The 13,876-nt window shown below is 33.2% G+C and overlaps 1 protein-coding gene and 1 long non-coding RNA gene across 3 annotated transcripts; one reads left to right on the top strand and one right to left on the bottom strand.

The window, feature by feature from the left end:
* Positions 1 to 1,248, bottom strand: LOC110225411 (F-box protein At1g30790-like). Its single transcript, XM_021015096.1, has one exon. The coding sequence runs from the start codon at positions 1,241 to 1,243 to the stop codon at positions 38 to 40; it is 1,206 nt and encodes a 401-aa protein (XP_020870755.1). The 5' UTR covers positions 1,244 to 1,248; the 3' UTR covers positions 1 to 37.
* A 300-nt stretch (positions 1,249 to 1,548) lies between these two features.
* On the top strand, positions 1,549 to 4,868 carry LOC110224528. 2 transcript variants are annotated; one of them, XR_002329021.1, is made up of 9 exons: positions 1,549 to 1,659; positions 1,976 to 2,093; positions 2,351 to 2,458; positions 2,696 to 2,803; positions 3,108 to 3,179; positions 3,281 to 3,446; positions 3,891 to 4,063; positions 4,290 to 4,358; positions 4,645 to 4,868. It is a non-coding gene; the product is annotated as an uncharacterized LOC110224528 (long non-coding RNA). The 2 variants fall into 2 exon arrangements; XR_002329022.1 differs by having other exon boundaries at positions 3,891 to 4,069.
* Positions 4,869 to 13,876: the final 9,008 nt, after the last annotated feature.

The following is a 13,876-nucleotide window of genomic DNA, read 5'->3' as shown; positions in this document are numbered from 1 at the left end:
AAGCAAATAGGACATATCCTTGAATAAAAAAAAAACATTACAAAAACCTTATAGTTTCAACATGTTCCGGTGAGATAAAGACTTTACATGGACCAACATTCTTTCCAATTCCATAGCACCGCCTAAAATTTTCATCATCTGCAATTCCTTCAAGCCTAACTCTTCTAATGTTCTTTGTTTCTATATGGTAGTAGAAAATGTAGAAGGGTCGAAGATGATGATAGCGTGACAAGAATGTCGGTGCTAGAATGATCTCACCAAACTTGTTAATACCTGGAAAAGACATGTTACCGTCCTCAATAGAATCCCACACAGAGAGAGGAATCTCACATGTTTGCTTAGACCATTCGTGCTTCTCGATATCTTCTAACACCCACAAATCAAAACTATCGAAACGAGCATAAGGGTATCTTACAATGGAAGCTAATTTCCCTTTGTATTCCATCAAACTCGAATCAGCCCACCATTGTACGACATCCTTAGGTGCTTTGATAAAAGTTATCTTCTCGGATCTAACATGAAAACAAACGATCACTGCATTCATACTTGGTCTTGGAGTCCAAGCACCATAATACACAACCCCGTTGATGCATACTCTCATAGTTACAGGTGAATAAGGTGGGATGTTGTTGTTACCTTGGATTTGCCTCCATGAGTACTTTTTTTTATCACCTTTTAGAGTTAACACCAAGTGCTCTACACTATAATTATTAGGTAAGCGAGAAGAAATGAGAGCCAAAGCTTTGAATTGATCATCCACCGGATCATACCCTAGACATCTGCCTCTCATTTTTGGAGCGTGACGTGGGGGTAAGATTGGTAAGACAATGACTTGTCTAGTGCTAGGGTTACATATCATGAGCCCTGTGTTAAGTGAACAGGCCACAAAACCATTGACGGAAACACACCGTGACGCAGGGTTATTACAAACGGTTAAAGAAGGTATTGTGATATCGAGATTGTTTATCACAGAAGAAGAAGATTCATGTCCCTCTTGTGAAGACGAGAAGATGAAAAAACGCTTGTCCTCATCCTTGGCGAATAAACCGTTGGTGAAAGCGACTATAGACCGTGGTCGTGTAGAGGAAATGGAGTAGAAGGAATCGATGAAGCCTTGGCTTTGGATAATGGACGACCACAACTTGGAAACGCATTTGAACCTCAAAAGAGACTTGGCTGGTAATCTTGTGAGAATCTCCACCGTTAGATCAAGAGGGATATGATCTATCTCCTTGCGTTTCATGATGACGGCTGACCTAGATTCTTCTACTTGTTTTGTTTTGTTTTGTTTTATAATTTGTAAAAGAAGAGATCAGAGGGAATCATAAAGACGAAACATAATAACTCCACGTGGTCTGTTTCACCAGATATCGTAGCTTAAAAGGCTTTACTTGGTCGAAGCCCATAAAGCCCATAAACTAATTTCTTGAGTCTTGACGTTAATTTTGGACAATTATTATCTTACATAATACATAGTGTCCAAAACGACGTCGCATATCTCCCTTCTTTGGCAACTAGTGCAGATCTTGTACTAAACTCAATTATATTAGTCAATTCTCTCGAATGGGGTTTGTTCGAGAGATTTCATAATTTGTGACGGCTTCTGATTCATTTTCCGAGATAACGAGAATTTTCCAGAATCTATATGGTTACTGATGTGTAAGTAGCTTCTAATTCAGTGGCCAAGAGAACGAGAAGATCGTGCTCTGGTCTATAATTGTTAAAGGAACAGACTTTAGTGTTTCTGAACTGATTTCCATGTCTGAAAATGTTTTCAAATGTTTTGGAGTCTTGAAGTTAGGTTTGGTGAATTGGGTTCGATTTTTGTTTCTTTTATTGATGGAATTTGGTTACTTCTCTCAATTTGGAAGAATCTAGTATTCACAGAGAAGAAATTATGATTTTACTTTCACATATAGTCTCTAGAAACTCAAAACTTATGATTTGAAAAGGTCCCCTTTTATTTCATGTCCAGGGATTTCGTTTGCTATTGTTGCAAGTAATAGCTAATGGTGCCAATATGAGTGAAAGTGGATTTAAGGTGGATCCTTCTTCTGTCAATGCTTTGAAGGACCCTAAGAAGCGTCTAACAAGTGAGCATTTCTTTGATCTGCTTGGATTTTGTATTCCCTTAAGTTAGAAATGATTTTTGTAACACATGCTTATGATAATAATGAATTCTGTGTCCTACCTGTTTAGTTTAGGTTGTGGTTTGGATTCTTGTTAGATGAAATTGGTCATAATCTCCTGAGTAAACAATCAGATTGTAACTTTTGTTTTCTTTAGATTTATGTTCAATATTTGGAACTTATTGAGCTGATTTAATTCATATATCGTATAACTTTACCAGATTCTATGGTTGCTAAAAGCGCAAGGGAAAAAAGACGAAAAATTATAGCGGATAAAAAAACAAAACGATGTCAAAATTCTGAATCTAATCTAGTCTCCCCCATTAAAGGTAAGAAACTTTGAGTTTTAGTTTAACGCCTGAATGTGAAATGAATTATCGTTATGGAGTGTGTATGTGTGTGTAGTATCTATATCCGAGAAGTTTCAAATTGTGTTAAAGCTCTAATCATAAGTGAAAATATCCTTAGAAATCATGGCCACTCTATACTTTAATGTCAGCCATATAAATCATGAAAATCTATACTCCCTAAATTCTCTAATTTGTATGTCATCTACCTTATGCTAGAATCTATCGGTACTCATATAGCAAGGGAAAAAAGGCGACGAATTATAGCGGCAAAAAAGGCAATACGATCACGATGTACTACCTCTAATCCAGTCTTCTCCAACAACAGTAAGAAACTTTTCCTTATACTCTTGACATCCGAATTTGAAATGAAATCACTCTATACTTTTCTGAAATTTGTTTAGTATAAATCTTTTCTACCATTTGATGTTACCTATATAATTCATAGCAACCTCTCTCCTTAGATTCTTTAGAATGTTATTTAGAAAAGTATTATGTATTCTTATATAACCCTTTTCTTACAGTTGAGTAGTTTATGATACGACATGAATCTTCTATAGTCTATACTATTACTAGTTTCGTGATTAATCTGACTCTTATTAACTCACTTATCGTTTTCAAAAATAAATAGTTCAAAGCAGCCAACACACAAAAACCAAAGTACACAAAAATTCAAGGTCAATTGGTGGAAAACTACAATATGGTAAGATCACAGTGTTGAAAATCTAAGGGAAGCAGATTGCTCACTGATATCTTAGCCGTGGGTTTCCCACGCAAGTACTTATGGTGCTAATTTTTTTATAGATATAAGTGAAGTACTGGAGCAGAAACCACAAGCGGAAAATCGTCCTACGAATGCCAAAAAGAAATGAACAAGGAATACATTTATTAGGTTCTAGTCATTCGATATGGCTTTTACTTTGAAGCTATAGTGGAAACCTCAATCACTTAAGCTAATTTCAGGAGAAAGGTATTTTATTATTTCTGTTATATGATTGGAAAAAGTTAGAAATAATGTGACAGTTGTCCTTGTTCTTGTTCTTGTTCTTGGAACCAGTCCTCTCATCACACGTTGAGGCACTATTGAACAAGAGCATTGTGATTCTGTTTTCAATAGATTTTGAGATGTAGGGAAAAATGATTTTAGTTGTTCCTTTCTTTTTCTCTTACTATGGTTCTTTTTAAAATAATTTGGTTGATTTGTGGCAGCCAAAACCAGCTCTGAACTTGTTGTGAAAACAGAGTGGATTTTCTTCGTGTTCCTTTTTGTGATTTTCATATATAAAGTGTGATGCCTTAGCTTCTTCAGACTATTTATAGAATTCCATCAGATTTATAATTATTTGAAGATCTTAAGATTTGGAAGTTGGTTATATGATGTAAAATCATTCTTTCCATTTTCATAATGTTGTAGATGTTGATCAACAAAGCAGAAGGAGAGCTGGAGCCATCAATGATAGATACTTAGAAAGGGAATCTTCCAACCTCTCTGTTCTTTGTCTTAACATACATTGCTCCGGGATGATAAATAATCGCCACGGACTGGACCTTTGAAGATCAACCAATTCTCGATAACGGCCTTGCTAGGTTAGTGTATTTGTTCTATCAAAATTCTCTTTTTAGTTTCACAGTTAATTGGATCAGTCTCTCAATTGGGGTTGGTTCTGATTTGTTGATTTCTGGAGTTTGTGTGACCTTTAGTAGTTCTTATCGGCTTTAAAGTTTTGATGTTCTTGTTTTGGCATTGGACTCAAGAATTACATCCCTTTTTGGTGTGAAGAATTCAAAAATAATCATTATTGTATTTCTGCAGGTCGCGATTGCAGCCACCAATTTTGGATCAGAAGTTTTGCCATTGGCAGTAAAAGATTACAAAGCACAAGTAAGCTCAAGTCATCTCTTGATAAGAGTTTTGTGTTTTAAATCTCAAGGTTTCTTAAAAGATCAGATCTGTCTCTAATTCAACATTCTTCAAGTTATACATCTAGAAGCAAAGAACTATTTAAAGTTGTAAAAGTTAACTCCTAAATGTGAATATATATATTCATTTTGTGCCCATTGTTAGAGCACCTAACTAGCTTTTTCTCTACTCCAAAAAGTCACCCTTGAGAGATAAGTATCTAAAAGCTCATCAATGACACTTCTAACTATAGCTTTGCGTTCAACAGGCTCACCAGTCAGATCATTGGCCAAGTCCTTATATGTTATGTAAACAAATGCACTTTTGGCGTTGAGTCTCTCATTTGGCGGTTCCACATCTTCAATAGTTTCTATTGCCACTTTAACGATCTTAAGTAGTAGTGGTATGTGTACACTATATAAAGCTAAGAAAAACTGACATATGAATGATCTTTTCTTTTTAACCAGTTTTATCAATATGATTTTCTCCTAACGTAACATCTGATTTATTTTTATGAAAAATATAAACTATCAAACAAAAGTAATTTATCAATAAAGCAAAAAAAAAAAAAAAAAAAAGCTAGAAGAAGAAATAATCTGAATTTTAGCTGATTTTACATCTATTATAAACTTTTGAATTGTTTATGTCCTAACTTTTTGAAACAAACACTTACTGCAAATTAGTTTCAGTTTGGTTCTTAAGCAACTTTTTTATATATAATAAAATTAGAAGAAATTAAAGTTTAATCGGTTATTCTTTTCCCCAATCGGTTTGGTTTTGGTTTTGGTTATATGAAAACAAAATCATATAGTGTGCGCGAAAAGGTTATTATTCCTTGCCGTTGACCTAATAAATTTCGATTTTATCTATATCGATCTTGCTCAAAACTCAAAACACTCCTCGTTGACATGACGTTTGACTTTGAATAAAAATTATTAGCATATGCTTTGGTGTAAAGTAGGAACACAATGCAAATAAAACCACAATCGTCAACCAATTAATTCAAACTATAAATTTGAATCTTCATTAACCCTAAAACTACAAAAAAGAGAAGATTAAACATCAACCAACACCCACACACTAATACTCAATGGCATCACTTTCACTTGTGCTTAGATACGTCGTCGTTTTAACTTTCTTCATACTCGAAAACCCCAAGGAAACATTTTCTTCGCGACTAGCGAGACCCCCAGCTAAAGTAGCTCAGATTGGAGCCGATGATTATCCATCTTCCGGTCGTAGTACACCGGTCCACGACCTTGGATTCCCTGACTTCCCTTCTTTCCAAGAAGCAGTGGCACCACCACCGCCTCCGCCTGATCTTCCTCTCCTACCGCCGCCTCTGCCTGATCTGGCTCTCCTTCCACCACCGGCATCTTCTGATCCTGAGAAGCCTAGGTTATCGGTTCCGGTTTGGCCTTCACTACCCGATTTCCCGCCCTTTCCATTCGTAGATCAGGCTGCTCCTTCCCAACACTTCGCTCCGAGATTCGATGAGTCCGATAATTGGATGCCTTCTACCCCAAGTATCCCTCAAGTGTTTCCGTAAAGGCGTAAAACCAATGACACTCATAAAGCCTCATTTCGCAAAAAAATTACTATTTGACTGTCAAAGTTATTGTATCAATTATTAAGTTTAAAACTTACGTGTGATTCAAGCAAGTAATAAATAAACTAAATTACAAATTTAAAGTTGGAATATATTTGACTCTATATTTAACGTAAAATATACCATTACATATGATTAAGTAGTAAAAATATCATTTATTGAGATGGAAACAAAAAATCCCAAAGTTTCTCACCATGCTCCTAGATCCCAAATTTTCTAGAATCCTATCACTTCTGGAAACTCTTTTAAATCTATATTATTAATTGGGAATCATTAGATAATAAAAAAACCTTCTTCTTTTTTTGCGTCAAAATAAACTTCTATTAATTCCCAAGATCAGAGTACAAATCGTTTACAATCCAAGAAGGAGGATTAGTGCTATCAGAGTAAAAAGAAGATCTTATACTACCAAACTGAGCTAACTTATGAGCTACACTATTACAACTCCGATTTATGAAAGTGAAACAGATTTCTTTAAATTTGGTTGCCCAAAACTTGATGTCCGACGGACCATTGTTGATGTTGTTAATCAGAATTTCGCAGTCTCCTTCAAAATGAGCCTTCGTGAAACCTCGACACCAAGTCTGTTGCATTGCGGACAGCAACGCCTTTGCTTCAGCTTCTAATGGTGATCCGGCCACCTGTAAATTTGAGCAGGGGCAGACCCACGTTGGGGAAGAGGGGTGCAGTTGCACCGGTTAAAATATAAAATGTTTTGATTATATATAGCATTTATTGATCTAAAGTGGTCTAGTGGTAAAGACTGCACCCCTTAAATATGAGGTGGAGGGTTCAATTCCTCTTTACAACATTTTTTGCACCGGATAAATATTTTGGCTGGGTCCGCCCCTGAATTTGAGGATCCCCAAGCTTTCGTAGTTCCAACGTGATCTCGAATAACCCATCCACCATGTGTTTGATTTGTTTGCAAACTGAATTTTGCATCAAAGTTACATTTAATGTATGATGCCGGAGGAAGTGACCAAGTCAATGAAGAGTTCTGGTGTAAAACCTTTCAGTTGTAAAATATTACATAGAATGCCATTGTTTTTTTTTTAATTTGAAGAAAGAAAATAAAAAAAGAAACGGCAATTTAATTTAATAACAAATATTATTTAGTTTAAATTTTATAAGATTTTCTTAACAAAACATGCTAATTAATACTGATTAGTACACATGAAAAATACACAATTTTAAAATTTGATTTTCTAAATATGAAAAAACATTTAGTATATTGGTCATATATAATCTAAACTAAATACTTCCATCCTTTCATATATAGCATATTCAACAAATAATTTTTGCATTTTAGATTTGTAAATATCTAGAAAATATTTCCAGTATATATTAAAATATTTTACGTTTTAATTAGAATATAAATGGTATAAATTTTGACATATCTTTTTAAAAACGTGTAGTTTTCAATATTTTAAATATGTATATCACTAAACTAAATTTGAATTATATAAATGAAAATATATTTTTAAAACGTATTATAGTAGTTACTATAACTCCAAATTATTTTATTTAGAGCCAAATAAATTAAAAGATTTCAAATCAAATAAATTATTTTATTTCCTATCAAATTGTTACAAGCTTTTGGAATATACATTCTTCTAAATTTGATTATTTTCTTTTTCAATAAACAGTAAAATATAATTTAAATACCAATGTCTTAAGTTTTCAATGCAAATATTTAAAAATGAGAAAATATTGATTCACACCAATATTCTTATTTTTCTTTTAAATTTGAATAAATTTTGTTTTGGAGACAAACATTAATAAGATTTTTTTAACAGCTCATTAATTGTATTTGAACAATCATAATTACTATATTTGCGATAATGCATAAGGAGAAGTTTCATGGAAACATACCAAAATCATTGAGATCATAGGAAATTTTAGATTTATTTAATATTTTTTTCATCATAAATTTAAACTATGTAATTAAGATTATTTATTTTTGGTAAAGATTGAATCCACAAAATAAAACCTAATTTTGTGTACAATCTATTTCCTATGAATATTATGCATTTGTGCATACGTCCATGTTGATTATCTCACAGTTAATTAAGAAAATTGATTCTTTAAAACAATATATGAAGATTTACAAGTAAATTAATTCATGTTCTTATGATGTTTATCTCCCAATTTTACTAACTTCCTATGCGTATTTTTATGGTTTTTGGTTTTAGGGTCAACACTAGATCACAAGTCGCTTATTGATCCATTCAGAAAGAAAATATATTTTCATAAATGTTATCATATATTTAATTTTGTATCTGTTAAACACATTTTAATCTCTCTTTTTTATTGTCTATTGGCCAAAGCGAGAGATTTGATCGTAAGGAATTCAATACATAAAACTGACTTAAAAGTAAATTACTTCATGTTCTTATGATGTTCATTCATTTCCGGTTCTTCTTATATTCTTATCATGTTTGGTTCTATTTTTTTTTTAATAGAAGTTTCCATTATTTATGCTCCTCAATTACGTATTTAAATTATACCGTATTCATATGGATTTTTTTTCAGGTTCAACGTTTGATCCAGTACATTATAATTTATATACTACATTATATATCACCAAAATAATAAAATAATCTATATTTACTAAAATTTTATTATTATATATTTCTTAAAATATGAACCCCGCACGTACGTGCGAGTCAAGATCTAGTAATTTTATAAACAAAATATATAGATATTACTGTAAATTATGTAGATAAATTTAATATAAAATTTTGGATGTTGTGGTAGAATAATATTGAATTCAGGATAAATATATGTAGTATTGGAAGCTAGAAATACTTCAACCCCTTCATTTGTAACGCATTAGAACTAAAGAGAAAAATCAAAGGGTATTTTCTTGTATTGCCCTTGGGCTTTTACTTGTCTTTGTTGAATTTTGTTACACTATTTTTAGATAGCTTTGGTTTGGTGATGATTTTTGTTTTCTCCAAACTGTAAAACCTAAACTCAAACCAAAAAGGAATAATAAGTAAGAAAATTAAATTTCATACAAGTGTCAAAAGTTATGGTTTGGTGGTACCATAAAAGTGATTCGGGATGGACTCATATCAAACAATATCTTTTGTTTAGTGACATAAACCTTAAAAACAAATCCAACTTAACAACAACTTGTGCATCACAAGTACATTTTGAGTCCAGGACAATGATGATCAAATTTGCAAGTGCTAAGTCGAAACAAGAGTTTTTCAAGAAGCTCCTCAATCGATCGATCCAAGAAACGGATCGATCGGTCCAACTCCAGCCGTCGAGCAAGGGTATATCCAGAAGCTTGGGATCGATCGATCCTGTGTCACGACGTCGACGATTGTTTTCTAGACACTCCGGGACCAATCGGTTCACTTGTCGGATCGATAGTGTAGCATGCAACGCCCATTCCGGTTTTTCTTTACCGGTTTTATTTCTTTTTTACGTTCACTTTCTGCAATTTTTCAAAGAGTTATTCTATAAACAACTACTCTGGATTAGAGATTCATCTTTTTGACAGTTTGAAAAGATTTCTAACCTCACAGTATTTATTATTTATTTAATGGAATCATGTTTTGTTTCATATATTTTTGTCTTGTCTCTTTTACTATGTGTGAGTAGTTTCATAATTGGGTTCTATGGTTCTAAGTAGAAGATTCAATGAATTAGTGAATTAATTGTCATTAGAAATTCTTTATCCTTAGGTTCTTTGATTTACATTTTCTTAATGTTATAATAGGAATGATCAAACTGTTTTAGATGATCGGTTTTTCTATGCGTAAAAGTGTTAGATACAATGTGATGAGGACATCAAGTCATCATCAACCAAGGAGCATGGAAAAAACACCGACCAAGAACCCCGGAGAGAACAAACATGAGGGTACCAAAGACATATGTGTCTTATTTGGGGCATATCAGCCCAACCAGGAGGAGTTAGGCTACAAATCAACCTATTCAAGAAACTTAACTCATCAAGGAATCACGGAGAGGTGGAATTGGTTCAAAATCTTTCCACATGAGGGAGATATTCAAGTTAAAAGTCAGCAGACTTCCAATGAACCCGATGGAGACCAACAACTACTTATTGGAGGATTCCGACCAGAGAAGAAGGATTTAAGCTACGAAGTGAATTTTCATACATTCTTGACTCATCAGAGGAACTCGTCAAATTGGAATCAAGTCAAAAACAATTTTGGTTTAGAAGATATTAATTTTCTAAACCAGCTGATTCTCGGCTTGCCTTATTTGGAAGCTGACGGGTTTAGTCACTTGCAAACCAAACTTTGGCGTCCAGGAAAGTTTCTAATACAACTAGAGGCTCTTAAGAACACCTCAAGCCTCATTCCCATCCATTGGATCAAGTGGGTTCAATCTTGGCCATTCATACACCAAGACTTTCCATATCAAGACTCAATTGCCTTACATGCACTCTAACAGCTAAATACATTTAAACCAATGAAGACCACGACTTTTGGGAGACTCTCCATAAACCAGAGGCTCTTAGAACGTGGATATGTGAAGAAGATATCAAGATACAAGCACTTTCTAATTCTGGCGCATTCACACCTAGCATTCAAGCCTAACGGCTACATTATATCAAAGACAATCCCTTTACAAAGTCTAAAGTTACTTTGTGTTGTTTGTTCTCTAGTTCTTATTGAGTGATTCTCTAAGTTCTATTGAAGCCTGCAAGATAAGTTATTTGAGAGATTCAAATCACTTGTTTTGTCCATTGATTGAGTGAGTCAATCTCTACCTTTTCATCATTCCATCCCTTATATTCCGAGAGAGTGCGATAAAGCCAGCTCGTGAATTCCACCTTCCGCAAGTTAAGCTTGGAATCTCGTGATCACCGAGTGATCTAAATTTTGGAGTGATTCCAATCTTATATCATCACGATGAAGAACCTGACTATTTCGTTGAACAATGCCATAATGATTTGCCAAAAAAAAAAAAAAATTGCCATAATGAATGTAAATTGAGGAATGTGTTTCTAACCAATGAGAATTGATGTTGGAACATATTGTGAACCAAGAGAACATGTTTGATAAGTAAACATGTTTGGTAATGCGAATTTGATTAAAAAATCACAAATGAAATTTTTTAGTAATCGAGTATTCAAATTTAGTAGTTAATATCTTGAAAGAGAATTAGTTGAAACTTGTGTTTATGTTTGAGGATAGTTCTTCATTATTGAATTCCTTGTTTCATATATTTTTACTAATCATTGTTCTTTGAAATACCGTATAACCCAATATCTTTAATCCAAAAGTTTAATCGTTAATTTATTTTACAATTTTATTTACAAATCTGAAAACCAATAAACAAACTTCAAACCCTAAAACTTACGTATGATTCAAGCAAGTAAAATATATAAACTAAATTACAAAATTAAAGTTGGAATATCTTTGATTCTATATTTAACGTAAAATAACTATTACAGAATACAGATGATAGTAAAAATAACATTTATTGAGACAGTGTTAAAAAATCCGTGAGATTTAAAAAAGAAAAAGCACATTATAAAAAGGTATAGTTTTGACCTTGTTCTGGTGAGATATAGACAAGGCAATTACCATTGTTATTGTTCGCAATTCCATAATGACGCCTCAAATCTTCATCATCTCCAAATCCTTTAAGCTGAACTCTTCTAATTTCCTTTTTTTCTACATCGTAGTAGAGAATGTAAAAAGGTCCAAGGCCACGTGGTAAACACTTTGGGGTAATAATAATATCTCCCATCTTGTTGGTGCCATGAAAAGATATTGGAACGTTTCCTAGAGAATCATGCCGCAAGGAACATGTCTTCATCGACCATTGATGTTCCTTGGCATCTTGTAATACCCATAAATCAAAGACAAGATATTTATCACACGAGTTGACAATATTAACATTAGCTAACTTTCCTTGGTAGTTTATCAAAGTTGAAGTTGAGTCCCAATATATGCCGTCCATTGAAGGTAGTTTGATAAAACTTAGCGTCTCTGTTCTAACATCAAAACACACTATTATTTTACTCAAATTTGGTGTTGGAGTCGAAGCGCCATAATATACAAACCCATTGATGCTTATTCCCTTTGTTAAAGGGTGATAATTCCGAGTAATGCCTTCAATATGTCTCCATGAAGGTGTTTTATCACCGCCAAGTGTTAAAACCATGTGCTCTTGATCATCTTCAAAATTTGAAACCTTCTTACGCATTGCTTTGTATTGATGATTAACCGGATCATACCCCAAGTATTTATAAGCGGAATTCCAATTAGTACCCGTGATTTTGATTTCCGGTAAGGTTATAACTTGTTTCGTGCTAGGGTTACATATCATGAACCTACCTTTATGTGAAAGGCAGATAAAGCCGTTGACGGAACCCGTTGACCGTGTGTAAAAATAAGCGTCCACTGAAGCCATTGTCATGTCCAAATTTGCTATTAAAGAAGAAGATGAATCTTCTTCTTGTGAAGAGGTAAAGAAGAACATACGGTTTTCAGCATTCTTATCGGTCAATCGACCGTTTTTAAATGATATAAGCAGTCGTGATGATTGCGTCGAGGACATAGAGACCAACAAATTTAAGAAATCTTTGCTTCGGATGATGGAACACCATGTCTTCGAAACATATTGGAGCTCTAGGAGAGATTTTACGGGCAACCTAGTGAGAATATCAATCATTACATCAAAAGGGATCGAATCTATGTGACTAGGACCATTTTTAGGATCGTCCTTGTTATTTTCTTGGTCATTGCCTTTCATGGTGGACAAGGGGTTGAGTTTCCACGTAGGGTTTTTAACTATACGTTCTCTATTCTATAAGGTATATATCTATATATACATTTTTGTATCACAATTAGCAAATAAATCCTGAAGTTGAGAAGTATTTACAATGGCATGCCATTAGCATTAATTATTTAGATTTGTTTTATTTAAGTAAAGATTGTTAAATGAAATTCATTTCTCATATATTTAGCAAAAGTCTGTACAAAATCTTTCCTTATCTATTTAAGTAAAGATTTTGAAATCAAATATGTTCTCAACAATTTACCAAAGATCTCTACAAAATCTTTTTAAAAATCTCGACTTAGTTAACTTCTGATTTTTATCTGCAAAAAAGAAAAAAATTAATAGTAACGAGTGATGTAAAAATCGGGAATGTTGATATTACAATTTCTTCTACTTTTTTTTTTCATATAATGAAATTATTTTTTAGGGATACTTTCTCAAAACCTCTAAATAAAACAAAAGGTTTCAAAAGATAGCTTCTCTTTTGGCGGGTCGACACGCAAACCCGCGACTCTCCACGGGCTTATCCGCATGAACCTGCGACCCGTAGTGGATAAAACTATTATTCAAAAAAAATAAAAAATGATGTTTAATTTTACGGGACGGGGTTATATGGTGCAACGGGTTTAGATCGATATTAATATTAAACAATATACTATGGATGAAATCTTAGAATTTAAAATCAAAATTTAATTATAAAATCAGAAACACTAAACAAAATAAACAATATTAACAAAACAAATACAACTTAAAATTTTGCTAAATAATTTTTAGTTATAAAAAAATTGACCCGCGATACACCGCGGGGTAAAATCTAGTAACTCTTTATATATCAAACCAATATCAAACAATTCAGGGATAGGAAATTGATTAAGTCGGTGTTTTGTGGATAGGATCGGTTCAACAAAAAGAAAACGTCTTTTTGTATTTTTTTGGGTCTAGCAAAACAAAAGTTCACAATTTTCTTTTCCCCAAAAAAAGTTTTTAATTGAAAAATGAAATGCATTAATGATTGATTAGAAAAAGAAAAATCAAGCATCGAAGGCTTATTTTTCCATCTTCTTATTTTTCTTTAATCTATCGTTTCGAGTAAATGGGAGAGAGTTGAGAGAAATTG

This window comes from Arabidopsis lyrata, assembly GCF_000004255.2.
Source record: "Arabidopsis lyrata subsp. lyrata unplaced genomic scaffold ARALYscaffold_1, whole genome shotgun sequence".
Classification (NCBI taxonomy): domain Eukaryota; kingdom Viridiplantae; phylum Streptophyta; class Magnoliopsida; order Brassicales; family Brassicaceae; genus Arabidopsis; species Arabidopsis lyrata.
This window is presented reverse-complemented; position numbering and strand designations above follow the sequence as displayed.

Coding starts and splice junctions, on each gene's coding strand:
- LOC110225411 (XM_021015096.1), bottom strand. CDS start 1,243: ATGAAACGCAAGGAGATAGATCATATCCCTCTTGATCTAACGGTGGAG.